Source organism: Atractosteus spatula, chromosome 5 (assembly GCF_055471065.1).
Source record: "Atractosteus spatula isolate fAtrSpa1 chromosome 5, fAtrSpa1.hap1, whole genome shotgun sequence".
Lineage (NCBI taxonomy): Eukaryota > Metazoa > Chordata > Actinopteri > Semionotiformes > Lepisosteidae > Atractosteus > Atractosteus spatula.
The window spans coordinates 18452859-18478096 of record NC_142710.1 but is presented as its reverse complement, the minus strand read 5'-3'; the positions used below and the strand labels follow the sequence as shown (position 1 = coordinate 18478096).

The 25238-nt window shown below is 38.3% G+C and overlaps 1 protein-coding gene across 1 annotated transcript in view; it reads left to right on the top strand.

Annotated features, from left to right (window-relative positions):
* Positions 1-3564: 3564 nt before the first annotated feature.
* Positions 3565-25238, top strand: part of myofl (myoferlin like) — a 51484-nt gene continuing 29810 nt past the window's right edge. Inside the window, exons 1-11 of the mRNA XM_088916091.1 lie at positions 3565-3775; positions 6540-6595; positions 7089-7180; positions 16604-16712; positions 17588-17690; positions 20811-20974; positions 22030-22158; positions 23157-23219; positions 23915-23965; positions 24318-24348; positions 24732-24847. Of these exons, the coding sequence (XP_088772217.1) occupies positions 3688-3775; positions 6540-6595; positions 7089-7180; positions 16604-16712; positions 17588-17690; positions 20811-20974; positions 22030-22158; positions 23157-23219; positions 23915-23965; positions 24318-24348; positions 24732-24847 (1002 nt within the window). The 5' untranslated portion in view covers positions 3565-3687. The remainder of the gene's footprint in view (positions 3776-6539; positions 6596-7088; positions 7181-16603; positions 16713-17587; positions 17691-20810; positions 20975-22029; positions 22159-23156; positions 23220-23914; positions 23966-24317; positions 24349-24731; positions 24848-25238) is intronic.

Genomic DNA, 25238 nt, shown 5'->3' with positions numbered 1-25238 from the left:
GGAGACGTCAGAGCGCTACATAATTTTAAGGGAAGGCTAGTAAAAAGTGCATATAACCTTTATTTTTGCTCATTTGTTTCCACGTATAAGATGTTTTGGAGAACATCACTTAACATAAACAAATAATAAGGTTAAGGAAGTTACGGCAGTTACAGATTCTTTCAGCAGCATCTTTGCAGTTCCTAACTTTTTGAGTGTGGTCGTCTCGCACAGCCAGATTGACAAATTTCAGAATGTGCTAACAGTGTTCATCACCTGGGGTCTTAAACAGTACAGTATGTATGTGATTAGTAGCAGAAGATATTATTGTGTTAATTAATTGATCTACTCCATGTTTGAAAGTAACCTGGTTTATATTATCATAGACAAAATCATATTTCTTCTGCTTACGAAATGCATACATCAACTAAACAAACAATTCAACTAAATGAACGTAGTTTGGTCAGTTGTTTTTGGCAATAGACTTAAGAATTGATTTGACCTATAGAGACTTTTAAAAACTTACACTTCTACAATTGTTAATTTATTTTTGTGTCTGTGATTCCCATTCGATTTTACTCATATTCACTGTAGTATAGACTCTCACAGTAATCAGTGTGGAAAAATGACTATTTATACTATATCTTTATATTCAAGTATCATTTATTAAAAATAAATCATCCAAATTTCTGTATGTCCCTCCACAACCTGTTTAAGCATGCACAGTAATTTTCACATGGCAGAAATATACAGCATGGTCTTATATATACTGTAATTACTAATTACTATATCATTTCTGGCAATCCACTGAAGCTAAGCAGGTGTGAGCCTGGTCAGTACCTGAATGAGAGACCTCCTGGGAAAAACTTAGGTTGCTGCTGTAAAGCGCTTTGAGTGGAGTGTCCAGAAAAGTGCTATATAAGTGTAAGCAATTATTATATTATTATGACACCTGAAGAAGGCTCCACGGCCGAAACGTTGTGTTCTCTTTCTTCTTTTTTTCAGCATGGAATAAACCTATTACTTGTTCCTTTGCAGCCTACGCATGCTGACGCAGCTACCCACCTGAACTATTATGTTATTATTATACATCAATAATATTGATCTATAGTGATGAGCATATGATTATAAATCTAAACTCCTCTAAAACTAAACTCCTCTGTTATTAATAGATCCTTGTATTATTAAAAGATACCAAAGGGTTCCTGCATTATTGATAGATCTTACCAGACCCTCATTTATTAATAGAACTTCCATGGCTTTTGTGGTATTAATAGATCTGGGCTACTTCATTATTTACAGAGCCTACAGAATCCCTGTGGTCTAAAACCACATTATTAATCTCTAGTATCATTAGAGATTGCTTTCAGAATTGGCCCTCAGGGTTCCTGCTCTATTAATAGAGCCTTATGTATCCTACAATATCGATATGGCCACTGTACTATGTATCAACAAAGGGATGCAGGTTTTCTGTGATGAATAACAACTCCAGGGCTTGTATTTTATACACAGAGCTTCTGGAGGTCTTGTAGTTTAGGATTACTGGAGCATTGTGTGTCATTGCTGCATTTTCAAAGCCCTGTGCTGTATATTCAAGTGCTACTAAACAGAGGATACTAAGTATTCAATAATCTCTAATTAGACCACATTATTATTCATTATTATTGAACCCCTGCATACATCTCCAGAATCTCCTGCTTTTTCTTCCTTGCATACAATATGCTGCGTATTTATTGCCTTAGCACAAAATGAGAGAATCCCCTAAAAGCAGCTCAGCCCACCTCCAGGTGTGATTACAGCGACTTGGCACTGATTCTGGTAGGGTCTTGCTAATGTCCATAGTTAAATTAAATAAATTCCTTACACTTAAATAGACTTTTTCTGGACACTCCACTCAAAGCGCTTTACAGGTAATGGGAACTCCCCTCCACCACCAATGTGTAGCCCTCCTGGATGATTCGACAGCAGCTAAAGTGCACCAGTACACTCACAACACATCAGCTATAGGTGGGGAGGAGAACAGAGTGATAAGGATTATTAGGAGGCTGTGATTGGTAAAGCCTAGGCGGGAAATTAGGCTAGGACACTGGGTTAACACCCCTACTATTTTCAAAAAACACCCTGGGATTTTTAATGACCACAGAGAGTCAGGACCTTTGTTTTACATCTTATCACCAGGGCAGGACCTTTTTTACAGTATAGTGTCCTACTGGGGCATTAGGACCAACACAGACCACGGGGTGAGCACCCCCTACTGGCCTCACTAACACCTCTTCCAGCAGCAGCCTTAGCTTTCCCAGGAGGCCTCCCATCCAGGTACTGACCAGGCTCTTAACCGTCTAGCTTCAATGGGTTGCCAGCTGTGCATTACAGGGTATATAAAATATGGGATCACTCTGCCACTGGCAGTTGACACAGACCTGAATGAGATGTGAGAAACAGCTCAACAGCTTCTTGCGGGCTGGCTTGCACTTCCTGTTGGAGTTGTTTTTTTACAGTCCAGCCGTTGCCTGTAAACCCTTTGGAGAGACGGCCTGAAATGACACACATGTCAGCTCCGCTGTCGCCTCCAGCAATACACCAGAGACACTTGCATCGACAGTCATAACTCACATCGGCTTCCTTTCCCATAATGCAGCAGAGCGAGGAAAAGAGCTGGTCAAGCACCAAATTAAAAAATAAAGTGCTTGCATCGTTTTATAATTTCACAAAATGAGACCCCATAGTAAGGTTCTTAAGACCTTTGCAATACTTATGTAAAATGCTTAAACAGCATTTTAATTAGTAATAATTATTTAAAAATCATAATTATTTTGACGTAGCGCACAAGTGGTTTATCAGTTCTGTGTGCGTTGTGAAGATTACTGTAATACTTAACATAATATCTTGGGATTAACATTATATTAAATGTTTAGTCTCTAATAAACCGTTTATTCGTTCTGTACGTACTTGTATCTATACTGTACTTTATACGGTGCGATTATTATGATTTAACCACAAGGTGGCGTTTAACCCCGATTTATTGTCTTCCGAATTTCCATAAGGAACAAAACCTGAGGCGAGACAAGTCAGGTCGTTTAGAGTTAAATAATACACGGAAAACAATAAGGTGCATCACATTGCATTCTGATACACATCACATGAGCGAAACGCGAAGTCAGAAAGGTAGACGGAGGTTTGAGATTCGAGCTACCGTATAGACAAAACTGCTCTGTACTTCCCTTGGAACTGAAAAAGTACCTCGATCAGGTCAATCAACATAGTTTATAGTTTATTGGAGTTACTATGTATTTTTTTTAGGTTTTACCTAAAATGTGCGAATACAACTATGATATACTGTACCTAGATTAAATTACCATTCTTAACCAGATATCCCATACAGTATGCTTTATAAGACAGTAGAATGTTGTGGAACATTTGCCGACAGCAGGAACCAATTTGTAGTTATTTCCACCCTTGAACTCTGAATCCCCCCCCCCAAAAAAAAAGCTTTACCTGCCTGATGTTTTCCCTTTAATACAGGTATTTGCCACTCCCTAAGTTCCACCCTCTTCTCCTTTTCCAAATTGCACAAACCGTGCGTTTCCTCTCTAGCTGCGCTGCTCCCTGTGAGACGTGGAAAGGCTGTCGCCAGTGAGCATGCAGCAACTGGGTCGGCTTTACTTCGGTCAAAAAACGGAATAAAAAAAAAAACAATTCGTCGCCGCAATGCTGCGTGTAGCTGTGGAATCCGCGAAAGGTCTGCCCAAAAAGAAACTTGGAAATCCAGACCCCATAGTAACTGTTGTCTTCAAAGGTAAGATCTTGCCTTTCTCACCTTTGATGGAGTTAAGTCACATTAGTTAACAGGAGTTTTTTTTTATTCACGAAGTTATTTCAAGCTTCAGTAATCAAATTAAAAAAAGAAATCCTTAAAACGCTGCAAATATGACCTTGAAAAGTGCTCGTTTCTGTTTTTTTCATCATAAAAAAGTTGGGCGTTTTTTGTTCATACTATCAATCAGCACAGCATTAGTAAAAAAAACATTTTGCAAGTGTGATCTCGGCATATTCAGTCCACATTTTTTTATTGTGTGAGGTTGTGTGCGCTTGGTGGAAACGAAAACCTTGTAAAACAAGGAGAAATCGAGGAGTGAACTGGAATATGTTATATGTTTAGTCAGCTGTCTATGCAAGAGATTAGATCGGAGAGCCTAATTGGGAAATATCAATTTTAGAGTCTATCAGTGATTTCTTATGATTTCTTCAGATCTCTTCAGAAGCAAGGGTACCCCAATCCCTGCAAATCTTTCTGAAGGATATGGGTAGTCATAAAATAGTCTTGCATAGATCAGGCTATGCATGAGTCAATCCGAAACAATAGAAAATAATGTACCAACATTGTATATTTTTTATTTTTATGTTACGAAGGACAATAAACATGCATCATATGCATCCGTCAGGCACTTGGCCCTGAGATATGTGTCTGACCTTCCCCCTTCTGGCAACCGGACAGTTTACCCCCGCTGCACTTCTGCATCAATTACAGCGTCAATCATCCGTCGAGTTTCAGAGACGTTCAGGCACGTCTAGACCATTTCGCGTGGAAGAGTTTAATATGCGTCACTGTGTTGATTAACAAAGCCATTCAAGATTCTTCTGAACGGCACAAAGAGGTGTTTGCTCACCAAGAATGGTTAAATCTCTGAAGGGTACTATCTACCACATGCGCTAGATAGGCAGAATGGCCTCCCCTGTCGATTGGCACCGTTCTCATCTTCTTGTTCAGTATTCAGGAACGCCCAATGCAATGTGACAGACCAGAGGAGAATGAGGTCCAGAAAGACCAAATAAATTGCAGCTTATAATGAGTGTCATTTTATAGCACTTAGAGCTTGACTATGTTAGGAAAACCATAGAACAGTTTAGATGACAGGACATGATTTCCAACCAGAAAGCCCATTTTAGTGGTTACTGTATTGAATATCGTAGCTAACATGGGAATTCATACTTGTATTCGGAGATAGTTATTTGCCGTGCGGTTTACTGTATATGTGTAAAAGACCGAGTTACTTGATTTGTGTTTATCATGTTGCATATAGGGAAAAGATGGGTGGCTAGATCTTAGGCCAAACAATATGGTGCTCGCATAACCCCAGTTTACCAAAGTAAAATATCTTCCACGAACAAAAAACAGCAACTCCTTATGAGTCATATGATTAACCAGTCTTGTTAAGTTGTATCATAAACAGGAAAAAAGTTTGCATAACAATTCTTTACAGTGGGACAAAATAAATCTGCATGGAATGACCAACGTTTTCATTAGACTATATTTGAACCCCTTAAAATGATGTTTAAAATTTCACGTTGAAAATTTGTTTTTGTACTATATGGTTGGAAGCCGTTTCCTGTAGACATATTAAAGAAATGAAAACACGTTTGTTCAGGATACACTAATTTCTTATGGTCCTTTTTCCTTAACGTATTGTAGAAGAACGCATGTCTGCTAGTATTTTTTTCCCAAACAAATACAGTCTGCCGAATTTAGCAGCAAGCCAGAAAATTGTTTTTTAGAAATAATTTACACTAATCTTCTGGGCCCGTCCGGTGGATTTTTTTATTCTGTGTTTAGAGCTACACGATGAGCACATTTAACACAAACCCAAATCAACAATAGAAATCTGAACACACTGGGGCAACAGAAACACTGGAGTTTCTGCCTAATGGATTTTTTCACTAAACTAAAACTGAGGGATATTGGTCCATCAGATGCAGACTTTTGAACTTTAGAAATCTGTTCATCCCCATGAAATGGAATTCCAGATTTTCACATTGAGGCGATAAAATCGAAAAAAAAGCATGCCCAAATAAGGGGATAGAGCTTGAATCGCTGCCTCCCTTCGCTAACGCTAATGGCTGTGCTGCTGCTTGCGATCATATTACCTTTGGGTGTGGATTTTTTATTAAGGAAGCAGAATTTCAACACGGAGTTGCCTCATTTTCCATTTTAATAATAACCTCCTTCGTTTTTTAAGATCCTGCATTGCACAATTGTTATTAATTTCTCTTGCGCTGTTCAAATACATTATGTCATATTTATGTCACGCTGGACGCGTGGGTCTTAGACCAATTTGAGTTTGATCCCTGCCCCCCCGTACGGTACGTCTACTTTACATTTGAGAAGAGCGTAATGCTCGGTGTCTGTAAGGGACAACACACGTTCCCATGGTAGGCATGCTGTTTGTGTGTAGCATTGTATGAAGCCACTGTGAAATCAAAACTCACTTAACAAGCTAACGTTCTAATAGAAAAATTCCGTGTGTGACAACAATGGAACCTGAAAAAAGTAGAACTGACGCCCTTGGGGGAAATCGTGACATGGTTGATCTCGCATGACCTTTGTTTTTCGTTGAGGGTCACGTTTATCACTCTTCCCCAGGCCGTAGAGGTACAGAAAATTCTAACCCTTTTGACATTTGGGAGTCCCTGAAAGGCCTATGGAACAGAAAAGTGTTCAAATAGCTTTGTTTTCAATCGTTCTCCTACTGTGAGATACTCAGATTAAAACTTTTTTTTTTCAGCCGAGAAGAAGAAAACCAAATCCATAAACAGTGAAACAAATCCTGTTTGGAATGAAGTAAGGCATTCGTTTTTATATCTGTGTTCCTTGTACCCCCTGTTCCAATATTTGCCAAATCTGAAATTGCAGGGATCTTTACATTGGTACAGTAAATCACTGCTAGTGGGAGAGGAGCCAGGGACCGCTTTGTTCTTTAGAATGTGGAGGTCAGTACTGTTTATCTTGTACCTATGAAAGGGAGTTTCAGCAAGAACCTGAATTTGAATACTTTCTCGAGAGAAAGTTGACTTAGTAATCAAAACTTTCGTCTTGTGAACTTGATTTTACAGTTTGATATTTTTGTAGTAAATCGCTTTTATACGGTGATCAGTGCAGATCTGCAAAGCCTGTGATGCTGAACGGTTAAGGATCAATGATGTACCCATTGGATTTGAAACTCTGCCTAGTTTGCCCTTTTTTGGAATCGTCTTTAAATTAATTACTTTGCCGCTGGAACAGAAATGCTGTTTTACAACAGAGAAACTAACACTAATTTCCTTTCTAATTCTAGGTCCTTGAGTTTGATTTAAAGGCAACCCCTCTGGATTCCTCTTCATTTATTGAAGTCATTGTCAAGGATTATGAAACCATTGGTCAAAATAAGTATGTACCTTCAAATGTGATTCAATTTGCATATTTTCTGTCAAAAGTTCAATGTAGTGACTAGACCAAACAAAAGGGAGGCACCTTCGTTAAATCTGCTGTTCTAACAGTAAGTACTGGACTGATAAAAAAAAGACCTTAATTATAAGCAATAATCGACTAGAATTTCAAGTATTGTTGCAGTTTGCTTTTGTACAGTATGTAACCCTTCAAAAACACATCTGTCAGGCAAATAATCTAGTTAAACAGACAAGTCAGTGTTCTGGGGTTTCAGTTTTATAGCAATAGCAAAGGCCTTGCCCTTTTGTCTTTTGAAAGGGCACTTTTTTGGGTTAAGCCAGTTGTTAAAATTCCTGTCTGTCCCTGTTCTGCTATTGAAGAATAATCAGCTCTTTGCAGATACCTGGAGGTGTTTACTTTTGTAATGAAGAGTCAGCAGTACAGTGGAGGTCAATCGCCATCACAGAGACAGGGGGGTGTTGCTTGATAGCTGTGTTTGAGAAATGTTGAAAGGGATATTTGGGGGATGAGGAAACATGCTTGTGTGGCTCTTCTTTCATTTAGTGCTGTTAAGAGCGTGAACCGTGTGGCATTACCGGATATGAAAGGCTTGAGGTTCTTTCAAACAACCTGCCAGAGGAATACCTCCAGGAAAGATGACATTAAAATTCTCATTTCATGAGAAGAAATGATTTTAATAGTAAGTTAGCACAATACACATGTACCATAGCTCTCAGGAGTGCAATTATTTCCATTGCCATATTATTATAGAGTAAAAGATACGGTATACAATATTAAGGGTGGTGTGTATTGCTAGTGGTTTATCACTGTCTATTAGTTGGACATTGGAGAAACCTAAGGGAATGCCGCCCATGACACTACAGGTGTGTCTTTATTAGAGACTGTATTGTTGTCCTCTGCTATTTCCACACCCTGTGGTGCTGTGTTGTGACCTGCTCGGCAATGTCTGGGAAGCTCTGCAGAAAACTGAGTGAAAGGTCTTCTATAAGATCGGGGGATGGTTGTTAAATTACTCACTGTTAAAAATGACTTAATGCATGTTGACCTCTTTTTAGAAAATCTGAAAAGCTAGTAATAGTGTAATTGTGGGATTTAATAATGTTTGTGTGATTGTGCAATTGTGTTATGTTTTAGGAAACATCAGTATTGTATTTCTTCCTTAATTACTTGGAATAAAAATGAAGATCCAAATAAATAGGAGCTGGGGAAGTTTTTTGATGGTTAACAAAAGCACCTCCTTCAATGGAATGTTAAATGGAATGTTTTGTTTTCTGGGGAAAAATGTTTTTTTTTTAATTCAAGCCTAATCTTACAGAATATCAATTTGCACTTAATTAATAGACTTTCATTGCTGCTGACAGAGTGTGGAGAACAAAAAAGGTTAAGTAAATATTTCCATGAAAGTATTGCAAAAGATAACATATTTTTATAGCTGTGCCTGCACGCTACTCAAATAGAGTAAGTAAATTGTAGTACACAACTAAATTATTTTACAGTCCTACTTCCATAGGTGTATGTATGAGTAAAAACAGGAAATCCCTTTCCCATCTGCATTCAGTATACTCGCATATTTTTACAAAGAACAAAAAGATGTTTTAAAAAGTAGAGATTAGTTTTCAGTTTAGACATACGGTATGTCATACACATTCTTTGGAAAACTTAGGTAATGTTAAACATAAACAGACTTGTTCAAATGTCCTGATATCTTGTATTAATGGTGCTTAGCTGTCTTAAAGGCTGGAAATTGGAAAAGTGGAAATTAAGTGTATGTATTTCTAAAAGAAAAATAGATTCTGTTTCAGATTTTTATTTCCTGCTTACAAACGCAAAATCAAACCTCACTCTATGGCAAAGATTACAGTACTTGATTGTGTTTCCAAAAGGACAATTTTGTTTTCTATGCTTACCAGCAATTTTGATAACTGGTGAAATCTCTTAAATTATATGTTGCAGGCATCTCCTATTTAAGACGCACACCGCTGCACTTTTGTTCTTGGATATTTTAGTCTCCTCATAAAAAGCATATGGTATCAATCTGGAAACTGTGACTGTGCTCCCTGGGTTTCCTTGTAGTTTTTTCCATTCTGTATGGGTTCATAAAGAAAATATCCAGCGGGTATTTTGTTCAGTGTGGATAATGAGACATTTTGAAAACATAACTAGAAGTTAAAAAATGACTCCCCAGGTTTTCTATCTTTGTGTAAAATTCTCATGAACAAGAAAATATAATCATAGTTTAGAAATGCCTTTGTTTCTGTCAAAAATGTAGATCTCATCTTTGTTGTTGTTTTTTTACTTTGCTGGAATGCTGTTTTAGGAAAAGCCATTTTCAGGGACTCTAGGCTCATGGTTACATCATTTTTAATGTTTTTGATCTCTGTAGACAAAAGAAGCAGATACAGGCTTCCCTTTTCATTTCTCTGTTTTAAGAGGAAACATAAGAGCTAATGAATTTTCCATTTAGGAACAGTAAGGCATCCTGTCTGACTGTAGGAGGAAAATGACCATAATTTCAGACTTTTTTCCAAGATCCCTGGATAGTTTGTAACCTAGCAACAGCTGCAAAAAGTGAAGTTTGGGCACGCCTCTGTAAACTTGTTGCAAAACAATGTCTGAGGGGTTCTTTTTTAATGAGTCACGCCAGCAATGTAACACTGTTGCCTTCAGCCAACAAATACATGTTTCGCCGAATGCAAGGATAGATTTTCTGAATAATATAAAACGTAACTGTGACTTTCAAGACCGAGGAGTTTAAAGAATTGTTCATCTTGCTTTTTCCAGTTGTGGCCGTGAAGGAAGGAATAAAGGAGAAAATTGGATCCATCCTTCCTGTAGACTAGTAATGGCATTCATTGTGACTAAAAAAAAAGTAACATTAGTTGCATTGTTGATTTCACACAAGCAGAGAGCTTTAAGTTAAGAAGTGCAGCATAGCTACCAAATAGCCATGTTTGGTAATAGCAGCTATTTAATGTCACAATTGACCACCCTGTACATGAAGATACAATGTTAGTTCTTTTTCGGTGGTCTGGAATTTTTTTCCCCACACTGTATATACAGTACCTATTATTTATCTGCATGGGTTCCAATCAGATGAAAAATACATCATCATGCACTCTTCTAGCAAAAGGAAATAGACACACCAGAACTTTTAACTGGACTGCAAGAATGATTTAACAACATGCGTTTTCTTTTCAATTCTTCATACCTTATTGTTCTAATAAGTGACTTTTCTAAACCCCTCTATGAGAGAGAGAGACTCCAGAAGGAAGCGAAGGGGAAGTCTTTGCTTAGTTAATTTTGCACGCTTGCACATCTGTCATTTCCCTCCTGTTGGCTGTGGGTTCTGCCCTGTGTAAATAGAACAGTGTGCCGTGGGCAGTATATAGATGATGCGAGTGTGAGTCACATCTCAGCTTCTTCAAACACAGGCAGTGGGTGGCAGCGTTGGAGTGACCGCTCTGAGAAGGGTAATGCTTAAGATCTAAGCTTTTTCTTAAGCAGTAGGGTATCGGTTGTGCTGTTAGAATCCCTTTCAGCACTGTGACAGTGGTACCAAAAACGAGATGTGGAATTTGTAAACCGTGAGGGGGAGCAGTAATGATGTAATATATCAGTACTCCGAGGAATGTAGTGTTGGTTGTTAAATGAGGAGTGAAGTCTTTTTCTTGATGAATACCAGTAGGGAGACTGCAAAACGCATTTATGTTTGAGAATTTAAGCTTAGTGCTGCTTGGAATTTTTTGACATCTCCCGTTTTAACAACTTATTTCAACAAAGGAAATAACATGCTTCATTAGGAGCCTGGTGACTCATGCATCCATTCAGCAGTCTAACAGTTATTCTAAAGAACCTGAGAGGTTGTCAAATTCTCCCCCTGTTCTCCGAAAGGGAACTAAAATTATTCTATCAAATCCATTTATGGATGATTTGAAATGTCCCTCTATAAATCATACAACCAGGATGGAGATCTTTATTTGCTAAACTGTAGTCTGAGGAATAAAACCAAGACAAAAAAATGAGAATATAGGAACATAAGAGTTGCTCATACTTGAAATCACACTAAAGTTTTTTATAGAGGCTTTTATTCCTTAATATTGAATGTTCCTTTTTACACCCAAGAATAAAATCCTGCTAAAGAAAGGCAGCAGTGAGTATACCTTAATAAGAGGTTCTGGGTAAAGTTCTAACAGAACAGCTGCCTGTGGATCATGTGCAGGCTGCACTGGGCTCCATGTCCTGAAGATGGGAGAATCCCTAACAGCAGCAAGTATGCAGCATGAACTCTCCTAATTACCTAATACAGAGAATAAACAACAAAAATATAGAGAATAAAAAGATCTATGAAACTACAGGGCCAGCTGTGTAACGTAATGTATAACTGAAGTATGTGTCTAACCCCAGCTCTGTGTCTCCATATCTTTGTATATGGGTTGTGTTAACTCTAACCTGCACTCAATAATAAGTGCCCTCATATGCCTGTGAGGCCTTGATTAGAAACTGTAAAATAAAGCCAGGAAATCACATCGGCTTGGCATTTCCTGCTGTGCACGTTACTGCTTAAATAACTAAACGTTTCTCTTCCAAAAATATAGAGGGAACAAAAATCATACAAAAGAAAAGCTGTCATATTTTTTGTCAGATTTGTTTACACACGTTTGTTATACCCATCTGAATATTGGAATAGCCAGGGGTGTGTTTTTCATGTCTCAGCTTGCAGCTATGTCCCGTGCAAACGCACACAAGGCAGACTGAAGAAGTGCTGACGGGCTCCTCCTACCAGCCCTCCTTCGAGTTATTGGTCCTTTAACATGTCAGCACACCTCCGCGATCGAGTTTCAGCACCAGCTGGAAGAAAGGCCAGTACCACACCCGACAGCACCGCAAGCCCGCAAGGCCCGGGAGGTTCTGGCATTACCAGGAGAGCCATGACCAACTAATACTCCCCTACTCTGTGACAATCCCAGTCACAGTCAGCTAGTGACATGACCCAGACTCGAACCCGTGACCAGAGAGCTCAAGCCTTTACAGGTTGAGTCACTCAGGAGGCTCATGATTTTTTTTTTTAATGCGATTTATCTTACTCGAAAATAAAATTATACACGGTGCATTATGCAGAGACTGTTAGATGAGATTCAGAGGTTCTGTGGTAATGAATCCAGGGCTTTAAGTAACATTAACATTATAAGCTGTTAGGGTGTCTTAGCCAGACGAAGGACATCAGACTGTGATGAGTTTCCACCTGTGTCTCTGCCCACACAGAGTGGACTGACTCAAACCTTCTGTGTAGGAGGGGAAATAAGGGAAGACTCATGCTTGTTAGGACCAAGAAGTGAATTATTGTACAATAATCATGTGCATTTATGAAGACAATGGGAGAACAATGTGGTTATTGAGCAAGTGTCTGATTCACTCATTACTGAGGCTGGAACTCGGTGATAATCCAAAAGACACCTCTTTATCATTTATGAGCAGAAACTACTGGCTATGAGTTTGGTATATTAGATGTCAAGAAATTTGAGAATTGTCCTTCTCATTTTAACCTTTTCTTTTACATTTTGGAAATAGTAGGAACTTATTTTGCAGAGAACTATTTTTGCATCAAAATGGGCAACTTTACAGTCAGTTCAATATTTCAGTAAATTCTCAACATAAATGGGACTTTGACAAATGAAAGTTGTTATTACACTGCAATATACTGACTTAATATGAGGATTTTCTTGCAGGTAAAAGGTACACAGATTTATTTCTGGTATTTCTGTTTTCATGTTCATGAACAATTATTTTTTGCATATAAAAAGTGCTATGAACCCCTTGGAGTAAAAACAAATTAAGTTTCAAAACAGTATTATTTCTGGTATCTGATTTCTGCTTATAAATATGTCACATTCAAGGGTGTGTAGCTGACTAAAGAGTGGTGAGGTAAATGGCTCTTTGTGTGAAAATGGAAACATATTTCAGGTTTGAGTCTGCAGATCATAAATAAAGCTGTAGTCCAAGAAATCCAGATGGCTTTGTCTGTGATGACCATGGTCTTTGGACTGTGTGTTGCTACCTTTTGCTCCTGTTAATTTGAGTCTTCTAGCATACCCTCTAGAGAGTGGTTGTTTCAGATTTAATTGAACTTGTGGAAGTCTGTTTATGTGTTATTAATAATCAGTATGTCACCATTGGGGAAAAATAAGCCTGTTTAATTTTGTTTATTGACTTTTTGCCTTTCTGTACATTACAAAAGCTGCATCAGAGCTGATTGCAAGGATGTCAAGTGTATCTTCCTTTTCATAGTCTCGGAAAAGTATGAAAAGTGTTTTTCTGCCCTTTTAGCAGTGAGGTAACTGTTACAGTGAGGACACACCTGGTGTGCAGGGTTTGGATCTTGTTTGGATTATGTGTTTGGGCTGCCAGGTGGTGTTCCTGCCTGTAGTTAGAGCCAAAATCTGAGGCCTCACTATTTGCTGTACATTGTATAGTGGATTATTGTGAACTTTGTTTTAAAAATAAATTAACTGTGCAGAGAGAACTGTAAAGAGTTATTTTTTTTACCCCTAACTTATTTTGGAAATCCCTCTTTCTTTTTAAGGGAGACATTAAATACCGTGACATAGTGACAGTCTCCAGCAAAACCCCTGTGTGCTGATGACTTTTCCTTTCTGATCTGAAATGTATTATAATGTTAAGCAATTGTTGTGCTTTTTTATACTGCATATTAAACAGCTCTGAATAGCTCTGGCCCTTGATAAAAATGTTCAAACATTTAAAATTTCTTATAGAAAATATTGATTAATTGTTTTTTATAAGAATTATATATAAATATCTTATTTTTAACATTAGAGATGAATCCCATAGGCATGTAAGGTGTCGTTAAAAGAGAGGATATTCAAGTTTTGTGTCTGCAGTATATAGGGACAGTGCAACTATAATTCAGAGAGTTTTTTTCAAATAAAAATATTCAGACTTGTCTGGTTCAAGTCACCAAATGTGTTTATGAATTAAGTTTTGATTGTACTGTAAAAAAACATTGTATTTAAATATTTGTTATAAAGTGATTTTTGGTAATACCACCCAACATACTTGAATTAATTCTGTGTAAATATTAACTGAATAGGACAGACTGTGTATAGAAAACAAAGGTATGGTTTACTTTTTCAATCATACAGCAGGATGAACATCCCTTAAAAAGTAACTAAAAGTTGATTTCAGCTGAAAAAAATGCAGGTGTAAGTCAAGATTTTGTAATTAAAATGTAATATAAATGCATGACACTATATTGACTATATCAAAAACTAATATATTACTATAGTCAAATGCGTTCATATTGTAGATATGTTGAAAATAAATGCTGTCAGTTGAGATGTCACTCCTTCTACGTTTTAGTCTTGTTTTGCATCTACTGCTTCAGGTTAGAACTGGAATGACCCCAAAATTTGGAATAGAGTGAATGCAAAATTTACCAGGACATCATAGTCAATCCCTGGTGCCTCTTGTCCAAAAGCTCAAGTCACATACGGACTTCACAACAGGATAACAATACAGTGCAAAGTCTGCATTGAACCAAATGGTAAATGATGATATGGAGATCCTTCTTCTTGATTGGCCATCCGTTTCTGGTAGAACATTCATGGTCTGAGCTGAAGAAGGCAGATCTCAAGTGCAGACTGCATAACGAACAACAAATATCAGAATGGATGGCAGTGAAAACTGCTGGGGAAAAAGTATTTTGTTAAAAGGACAATTCAACAGAACTTGTATAATACAGACATTTCCATGGAATTCATGTGGTCAGTGTGGATGTAATACTTCTTAAGAGTGTGTGCTTAAAACACTCTGACGATTGTGCGTTAATCTACCCTGAACTCTTAACAGAACAACCCTGAGATCTAACAGAACGACTTCCAGCCACTCCCACTAGGAATATCAGCCTAACAGCAGGACAGCATGTGAGGATGATTTTCATGTGCTCTGAGCATTAAGGGCGGGACATATCCAGGGCTGTGGCTCTGCTGGAAAGTAAAATGAGTCATCGGCTTGTTCCTCTTAAACAAGGCAGTCTAGGTTGCCAGGACACACTCTGTGTATTTGCAAGTGAAGGGAGAAGTAAGGTGTACAGAGAGATTGACTTTACTAAAACTGCCTTTGCTGTGGTTCGGATTAAAGTGCACGGAACAGAAATATCTACAGTCTACCTGTGAGGCCAAGACCAGATCCTGGTGTCAGCTAGTTTTTTCTGCATCTGAGCTCTTGATGAATTACTTGAACCCAAGATATAACAAATCTGCTAATTATAAGTTTTTTAAAGTGTTCCCTGTGCCAGAAAGCTTGTAAACTATGTGATATTTACCTAAAATATTGGTGAAGAACCTGAAAATTTGCAGCTTTTTTAGGAGCAGAAACATAATAAAACAGGAGAAACACGTTAAACAATCACATTATTAGTTTAATTATTTGATCAGCAACCGAAGCTTTTGCCTGACTGGAATGGACACTGACAGCTGACACTGGAGCTCCAAGTATTAGGACTGGGAAGGCACAACCAGTGAAGAGAGGATGTCTGCTGACTTTCTGGGAAACAAAGGCGATTTGAGTGTTTTAGTGCTCCTTTCCCACTTCTCCAAATGACAGGCAGTCAAAAACGTAGTTACCTTTCCCTCTACTTCTGTAGCAGAAGGCAGATTCAATTGTTGATCAGATTATTTTGAACACGTTGCCTGAGGTGTTTTGCTCCAGCTAGCGGTTATTATAAGTAGTCCCCCATGTGACACAGATATGAGTTTTACAGATTTGATTAGAAAATGAACCTGCGCCAATTTCACTTGTATCCAGCATTCACTAGACTTTGGTGTCCAAAGCAAATGATATTCTAAATCAAAAAGCAGCCAGAAAAAAAATAAACTGGTATATTCCAATAATGTCTCAATATTAAAGACCAGTATCCTTACTGTAGGTGTTTGAAATTTTGAAAGATGGAATATGGCTGTATCATGTGAGGTGAACTCTTTCCTTCTCAGGTGTATAACCGTGTGTTTGTTATTGCTTTTCACTCGAACAGCAGTGTCTGACATGGTTTAAATTTTAGAAAGAGAGGGCGTGTAGAGAGCAGCTTTTAAAATAATTCCTGGGAGGAAAAGCACACTCCAACTAGTGCTTCCACTGCTCTGCACAGATCTGCCTCAGTTTTTGCAGCTTTGTTCTTTACTTGACTGGCCTCATTCTACTGCTAGCAGTAAAACTTTGATCAAAGACTGAGCGGTGCCAGGAGATGACCCAGTGTCCTTTTCCTCATGTGTATTTATAGCTAGGCTGCATCTTACCATCTTTGATAAATGATCCAATAACATAATAAAGAACATTGCAATGAAATGCGTGATGTACAGTTCAAATCATTCTAAAATCCTCTTTTTATAGGCTTATTGGCTCTGCGAAAGTTTATTTAAAAGACTTGGCAACTGGTCAGGTCAGGTCCCTCCCATCGAAGAATTTGCCTCTTCTCAATGAAAAGAATCAAGACATTGGTGTAAGTTAATCTTTTCTTCTTTTCTGATGGTAAAGCATGCCATTATTTTAAAGCGTGGTACTTGGGAAGATGCAATCAAGTATATAAAAGTAAAGTTTCATATGTTTGTACACAATTGTCCTGCAATCGGCTCCCATCTGCCCCCATTAAAAGAAAATGGAAATTTGAGTCCATTATCTTGTGTAAAAATACTATATATTTGTCTGGGTTTGTAGAGTTAATTACCTCCTATTTGGTATAGTATTGCAAATGTCTAAATTTTTAATTTAGACACAAGATAAATAGGAACATGCACAGTATGCAAGAGCTGTGAGAATTCAAAGCTGTAAGTCAAGGACAGTTCTTCAATTGTCCAGTTTTACAGGACAGGGAGTATAGCCACAGATGGATTTACTCCATATAAAGTACCTCCACTCTGTCTCCATATTTAGTGAATACACACAGTAGATATAACCATTTTTATTCCACCGGTACCTCGTCAAAAAACCAAAGTTGTTAAACGTGTGGCTGTTAGCCAACAAGATGCAATATTTCTATTTAACAGAATAACAATCACGGTTTGCATCCGGGTATTTTAATTTTACCCGTTCTGTCAGGTTCCGCAGTGCGCGGAGAATGAATGTTTTCTGTGTCATCATCATTAATATGAAAATATCATTGTTTAGTATTATATTTCGTGTGTTCATTATCTTTATGTAAAAAAACAACAACTGTTTTCATTCCCTCAAAAAGATTAGGCAAATGTGGAATTTACGGCATAGCGCCTTTTATTAATACACCGTTGTGAATTTAGGTAAATAATGGGATAATGATAGTTCGCTAGATGTTTTTAATTAAAACAATGAATTAATTGAAACAGCCTTCTCTGATTTTAGGCAACGATTAATTTGACAATTGGATACGAACCTCCGGCCACCGCCCCTTCCAATCCCAACGTTCAAACAGACGGCGGAGAGGTAGTAGGTGGAGGAGACACCGGTAAGATGAAACAAGCTGGTCTGCATATTTTGAAATGTAACTTGAGTTTCAGTACTCTGGGTTTTCTTCCTGAGTGACAATGGAAGACTCGCAGGGCGGTGTACCAGGCCAGGAGAGAAAGGGTAGGTTATGTCGTTCTCTATTTCATGAAAGTGATGTCTACGGATAATTATCATTAGGTAGCAAGTGCAGTAATGTTTCATGTACAACGCCTGCGCCTGTACTGAGGTACAATTAGGCTGTTTTCTGCTTCGGCAATAATTAGTAAAATTAGGTGTGCCCATGAGGTGGTTACTGTTTTAGTTTCAATGACAAATGCTTAAATTAGTATACACGAAGTTTATTTCAACTACTGTTTTAATTTAGCCTACGTCTTTACGACTGACATTTCTTGACGTCGTGTGTTTTAGTAAATTGCATAAAGTTTAAGGTCTCCTGAATCCATTCTACGACCATTTACTGATGTCAAATAAATGAACAAATTGCTCACGAATTTTAAATAATTTTATAATGTTTTTTAGTTGTTAGCCTGTTCTCTGCAGTGCGAAATATATCACTCAATTTCTCCGATACATGCCCTGAAACATGCATAATTTAAATAGGAAACATGCAGGATTGCATCACTGAGGAATTTACAGTCAGTATCTACAGTGATTAATATTCTAAGAGGTCCTTCTTGCCTGCATTGGTTTTGGGAAACAGAAAACACAAACGTCGCTGCTATCGAATAAATAACATGAATAGCGCTGTATAAAAGAGAGGATGCAGGTTGCTTTCCGACAAGGCTTGTTTATTTGCGATAGCGTGTAAATCGCACACAGTAACTACTTATTCACCCCTTTCCCCCCCAAGTTCTTTGCTCACCTACAGTTCTAATTAACCGCTTGGTCTTCAATATTGCACTTACGTCACATCAACTTGATAAAACGCATTTCCAGTACTTGTGTGTCTAAAAGATCCTGAACACACTGCAGGTGTTTCAAACCGGTTCTGCAGCTCATCATTCCCCCTGGCTATACTGTATGTACACGTACATGTTTGCATAAAGACATAAACATAAATAAATAGACACTCCCTGTTTCTTTTGCAAATATAGGATTGTATATTTATATAGGATGGGATTGTAAATATCACCAGGACACTTCTTAACAAAAGGCTTTATTGCATGAACTAAAAGATGGAATGTTAAAGGAAAGTATACACAATCTGACCATCAGCAGATTATGGGAACTGTGAATGTTTCAGAATTTTTAAGCTTATTTTTCCTGTGATGATAGCTTAATATTTCTGCTGCTATTTTACTGAGGAATGTGCACAGCTGCGTTATTTTGATATTTCTTTTTATGGAGCAAAATTACAAACTGGCCTTATGAAAATCATGCATATTGTTGTGCAACAGTACCAATTTGCATATGTGTAGAACACAGTCATACCTCTGTAACAGCTTACAAGCTTCCTGCTAGTCATGAATAGTGTTTCTGTGCTTTTCCATCTTTGGTGCACAAGCAGCTACTCCGGAAGACTTCATCACATACAGTAACTTGATGGTTAACTCTTCTGCATTGTTCTAGACAGACGTGGTCCAATTCTGTCCTTTTGTTTGTGGTGTATAGTATGTACTGTATATCTGTAAAACTACAAACTGCTTCCTTAAATCCAAAGGAAAATACTGTACTTAAGGGGAAATCGTGAATAGATGTCAGGCATTTTTGTCTGTCTTTTTAGTTTTGCATTATGTAAGGTAAAGTGTTAAAGTTTTCTTCAGGAAGGAACTAAGTTTAGGAAAATAATGCTTTAGAGTTGATAAAGGGCGATGAATCTGGTTTGACGAGTCATTCCTGCAACCAGTGTTGCTCTTTTGTGCATACACTTATTTTTCAGTGCTATTAAAAACATTGGAGTTGCTGTTTCTAAGGGTCTCAAACTGTTTGCCTGGTCCAATCCAGCAGCTTTTTTTGATACTGTTAAATCATTAAATCCCAAAGATTTGGTGCATATCCATTGTGATCATTTAAGCGCAGAATTGGTTTATTTAGAGATCATTAGGGACCAAAAGTATAAGTAATTTACATCCCTCAGGGACCATATTTCTCTTAATTGCACAAATTACTTGCTGTTTATCAATTATATTCTCAATTTTCAGAAATGGGAAACCTATAAAATTAAAAGGATTAGAGTTCTCCAGGATCAGGGTTGAAGACCTTTGGGCTCCACATTTAAAGCATGTGGTTAATGTTGCAGCTTTTTTTAAATCTTAAAACAGTTGATAATATTTTTATCTGCTCTGTGTCCACAAACTTGCTTATCTTATCTAATTGTACCTTGGTTCTGAAAGTATCATCATCTCTTGTGTACAATACTTAATTTTTTTCTGTCGTCTGGTCAAGTTCACTTTCTGTGTTATAACTTCCTTTATTATTATGGAAGTAAAAAAAAAAACAATGAATCATGGCTCAATTTCAGAATGAATCTGTGCACAGATCGGGAGGCACAGATTTTCAGTCTGTAAGGTTTTTGGTACCAGTAAATGACTATACTCTATGAACCTGTGGTTAAGAGGCTTGTCTGCATCCTAATGTCTTCCATGCAATATATACAGTACATCTTCAGTATTTCAGCTTATGGAGACATCATACTGCTTGGCTTGAAGAGTAAGAAAATAAGACCTGCAAAATGTTCCTCATCTGTGATCTGTATTTCTAAGGCAAAGGAAATGAGTTATACTGTACATTTAGATTTCCTAGATGTTATGGCCTGAGAGATAAGGGAAAATGGTTTATATCATCTGATGTTTTGAAACCAAGAAAATAACATTTTAAATACATTTTACTTCACACGTCATTTCTAGCAGGTTGATAATTTTTCTGACTGTGCGGAATAGACATACTGATATTTGTTTCTTCTGAATTGCAGTTTCAGTTTAATAATCCATAGTAAAGGGAAGGACCAGCCGATGCAGTGAGTGTACAGTATGTGGTGGAGCAACGTTTGTGCTGAAATATTGGTAGCGTTCTGCTTATGGTGGAGGGGCTCACTCCTCCAAATTCACTGCCTGGCAGTGGGTATGGTTGCAGGTTGTTTCTGGGAGGCGATAACAAAATCAGGTGTCTTTTCCTATAGGTGGAGATGGTGAGGAGGAGGGTGGTGAAGAGCGTGTTGATGGAGGCCAGGGAGGGCTCTCAGGAGACCCCTCGTCTCCTGGTCAGCCTGGGAATCAGCTCCAAAAAAGGACTGGCAGGAGAAAGAGGAACAGGACCCTGCCCAACAAGCCTCAGGATTTCCAGGTATGGACTCCGGTGCTTATAAATATCATGGGTATGTTTTCGGGTGTCATCCTGCCAGAGATGTGCCCTTGTTCCTTCCTCTTAGAGGGAGGACTGATCCCCCTAAATGTGCCTTCCACTGATAATAAGCATTCCCATGTATATTGTGTACAATCATTTGTAAAATTAGTTATACTTTGACTTTTTTTAAACTATTTTAAACTATTTTTGCATACAAACTTAATGTGGCTTAAGATTTATTTCTGGGGCTGTTAGGTGCACAGGATTCATGCAACGTTTTGATCTTTTGGAGACTGCTCTGAAGTAAGCCATGTTTGTCAATAGTTCTGACCTTATTAGCATGGAGTGTTGCAAAAACAAATATGTGTTAGAGCAGCTGGAGGGCTGTAATAACTCTTGGGTTTTAACTTGCAGTGGATCTGTCTGCTACAGTTTATTATTATTATTATTATTTTTGTATTACTTACATTTATATACAGCTTTTCTGGACACTCCACTCAAGGCCTTAAAGCACTCTACAGGTAATGGAGACTCCCCTCCACTACTACCAGTGTGCAGCACCCACATGGATGATACAACAGCGGCCATAGTGCTCCAGTAGACTCGCCACACGTCAGCTATCAGTGGGGAGGAGAGCAGAGTGATGAAGCCAGTTCATAGATGGGGTTTATTAGGAGGCCATGATTGGTAAAGGCCAATGGGAAATTAGGCATAACTCTTTTCGAGAGACGCCCTGGGATTTTTAATAACCATAGAAAGTCAGGACCTTTGTTTTACATCTTAATAACAGGGTTGCGCCTGTTTTACAGTACAGTTTCCCCATCACTATACTGGGTAATTAGGACCCATACAGACTGCAGGGTGAGTGCCCCCTACTGGCACCACTAACACCACTTAATGCAGCAACCTTAGCTCTCCCAGGAGGTCTCCCATTCAGGTACTGGCCAGGATCACACCTGCTTAGCTTCAGTGGGTTGCCAGTTGTAAGTTGCAGGGTGATATGCTATAGCTGCTGATTTTTTTAAAAAAATGAAATCTCCATCTCTATTCAATAGATCCGTGTTCGAATCATCGAGGGTCGTCAGTTGCCTGGAAACAACATCAAGCCTGTTGTCAAGGTTCATGTCTGTGGTCAGACGCACAGAACAAGGATCAAGAGAGGAAATAATCCTTTCTTTGATGAGGTAATTTCATATAATATTTGCCTTCATAAATTCCACTGACATTAAATACATTGGCGTTACTTACGTTAAATACATTTGTAGGCTAAATGCAATCATTTTAATTTTAACAATATATTTGTGACAGAATTAGGATTAGTATATCTCTTTATGTTTTTGTTAGATCATTATATTTTTGGAACTAAGTTTTTGCATTGATTTTTACACTTATTGTTCACAGGCAGAAGAGATTTCTGTGCTGCACAATAACCATTGTCTTGAACGAGGTTCACTTTTTTCTTAATAGACCTAATCTTAAAGGTCTGCAGTTGCTGACACAAGCTTGAATCCTATAATACTGCTGTGTATTGAATCACTTTTAAGATAGGAGGTGCCTTCTGTTAATAAAGAAACCACAGAAAGGAATTTTTAATAATCTGAAAAGGGCAGACTTCCATCTTCGTTTAGGTCTGGTGCAGTTTGCTTTTCATAACTGCTTCTCTCCTTGTAAAGCAGCATAGCTGTGTTCAGATCTCCTGTGCGTGTAGTTGTGTAAATCTGTGCTGGATTTGGGATGGGATTCTACTGGGGCTGTACTGTTCCCTCTACAGGGTGTCTTCTTGTTCCTAACTCTCTTGGACCCTGTCCTCGGCATCAGTTACTTGGCTTTTCTTCCTCCTAGCCTGTCCTCTGGTCTCCATATCTGTCCACTCTACCCATCTGCCTGACACCTTTTTGCAGCTTCTCCTTTCTGCTCCAGTAAGTTCTTGGTATCTCATTTAACACAATTTGACAAGTTTTCACAGTAGCTGTGTAACCTGGGATCTTTGCCCTAGTTGTAACATGTTCCTCTTACTTTCCCAAAGAGGCCTTTCTGAAAAGGCTGTAGCAGCTCAAAAATGTATTGTTTTGAACAAATCCTAAGTCCATAAACTGTATTTAGAGAGTCAACACAGATCCGGATCAAAACTGCTTCTTTTAAATATAACCACATCCCATAACTGAACTATCTTCCTTTGCAGATTTTTTTTTACAATGTGAACATGTTGCCATCGGAGCTCTTTGATGAAGATATCAGCATTCGGGTATGTTGTGCCTGATTGTTGAAATCTCTTCCTTATGTAGGTATTTGCAAATACTCCATTGTCAAATGGAGTTTTGTCATTGTTACCAGAACATTGAACAGTGTGTGTGTATACTGTATATATCCTCAAAGGTACAGAGAGAAATAACATAGTGGTCATTTTAATTTGATTTACAGTATCCGTTTCCAAAAGCAGTTTCCAAAAGTAGACAAACTTGAACCTATTGATTATAAAGCCACCTTTCAATATCCCCCGTTTTACAGGTTTTAATCTAGTGCTGACAATTATTCACTTAATTGGTTCTCTTAAGACATGAAGGTTTGAAATTGAATTAACATATCAGAAACAAACATGACACAAGAGAAGGGTTGCCTTCCTGAGAGTTAGTTTTCAATCATTTTACTTACTGTATTGGCTGATGAGTCCTGTTACATGTGCTAGTTACATTGACATACCCTCTTAGAAACCAAGACCATGTAGAGCCCTCATGTGATGGGAGGCTGGTCTTGTGGTACAGTAGAGTTCACTGCTCTCTACAGGGCAGTGCTCTGTGGCTCTGAGGCTGAGAGCAACTGGGATCAAATCATGGAATCCGCAGGGACAGAGCAGAGCTTCAGCCAGTGCACATACAGATCTCGCGAGGATAATTCAACACAGTCTCTTGTTGTGATAACATGGCTGCTTTCTTCTTTTAGGTGTATAATTCCTATTCCTTGAGAGCAGACAGTCTCATGGGGGAGTTTAAGGTATATGTTCCTTTATCTACTGCATTTCATATATTCCTTAATGTGTTCCAAAACACAGTTAATATTTTTATGGAGTGCTTGGAACAGCCACAGAACCTTTAGAAAACGTTGTTTGCAGTGTCTAAGCCCCATCACACTTGCATAAGAAATGCTTAATGAGTATCTCAGTACTTGTAGGTCTGCTTCTGTAACCCTGGACGTACCCTAGTAAATCGCACACAAATCAAATAAAAGTAACTCTTTCTGCTCGGTGTCTCTTCTTCATGTTTATAGTCTGTAATTCAGAAAAAAGGTGCATTTCTGAACAGGAGGCTATACTTGAAAGTTTATATACTTTTCTTTCCCTCCACAGCTGGATGTTGGATATATCTATGATGAACCTGGTAAGTTGAATTTTGAGTAAAAGTCTTTCTGTAGCTCGTGCAACCCAAAGATTGATACTAAAGTATCAAGAATGTTTTTTTTGCCTTTTGTAGATATTTCTGAGAATTTCCATTTTCAGAAAACTCGCAAAATTATTTAACAGTAATTAATCAGCTTTTCTGGGCTGATACCTGATTTTTATTCACTTGATACGTGCAAGGCATAAAGCATGAAGAATCCTTTCATTGACTTCATCCCCACACCAGTACTTAAAAAATAAAATCCAGGCAGATCTCTAGCTTATTTTCCTGTATTGTTTTGCACACTTGAATGTTTTGTGTGAACGGTTCTGATTTGTTTCTGAGACGTGTAAGTATAGCCTGTGTTTCCTGGTCTTCCCAAGCACATGCAGTCATGAGGAAGTGGCTCCTTCTGAACGACCCCGATGATTCCACCTCGGCAGCCAAGGGGTACCTCAAAGTCAGCATGTTCATCGTCGGGACTGGAGACGAGCCTCCGGTAACACTGCTGCGTCTGGACTTTCCGGGTCCCCGGTCCTGGTCCTGGAGGAATCGGCAGCACTGGGAGCAGCTGTTTAACTGGTCAATTAAGCCCCTTATGAGCTAATTTGGGTCATTAGGAGCAGTGGCTGTGCTAAAAACCTACAGACACACTGGCCCTCCAGGATCAGGATTGGGGACCCCTGTTTTTAGATGCTAGTTATTCGGTTTGTTTTTTTTCACTACTCTGAAACTCTTAAGACATGACATATTTAAAATGGTAACATTTCTGAGGTTCCTGCTCAAGCATCGGTGTCTCTGCCCTTGGTCTGATGAGGCAATGAGGCCTGATGACAACTTGCAAAGTGGGTTCTGAAGATCCCGTGACCTCTGCACTTTAAAAATTTGTC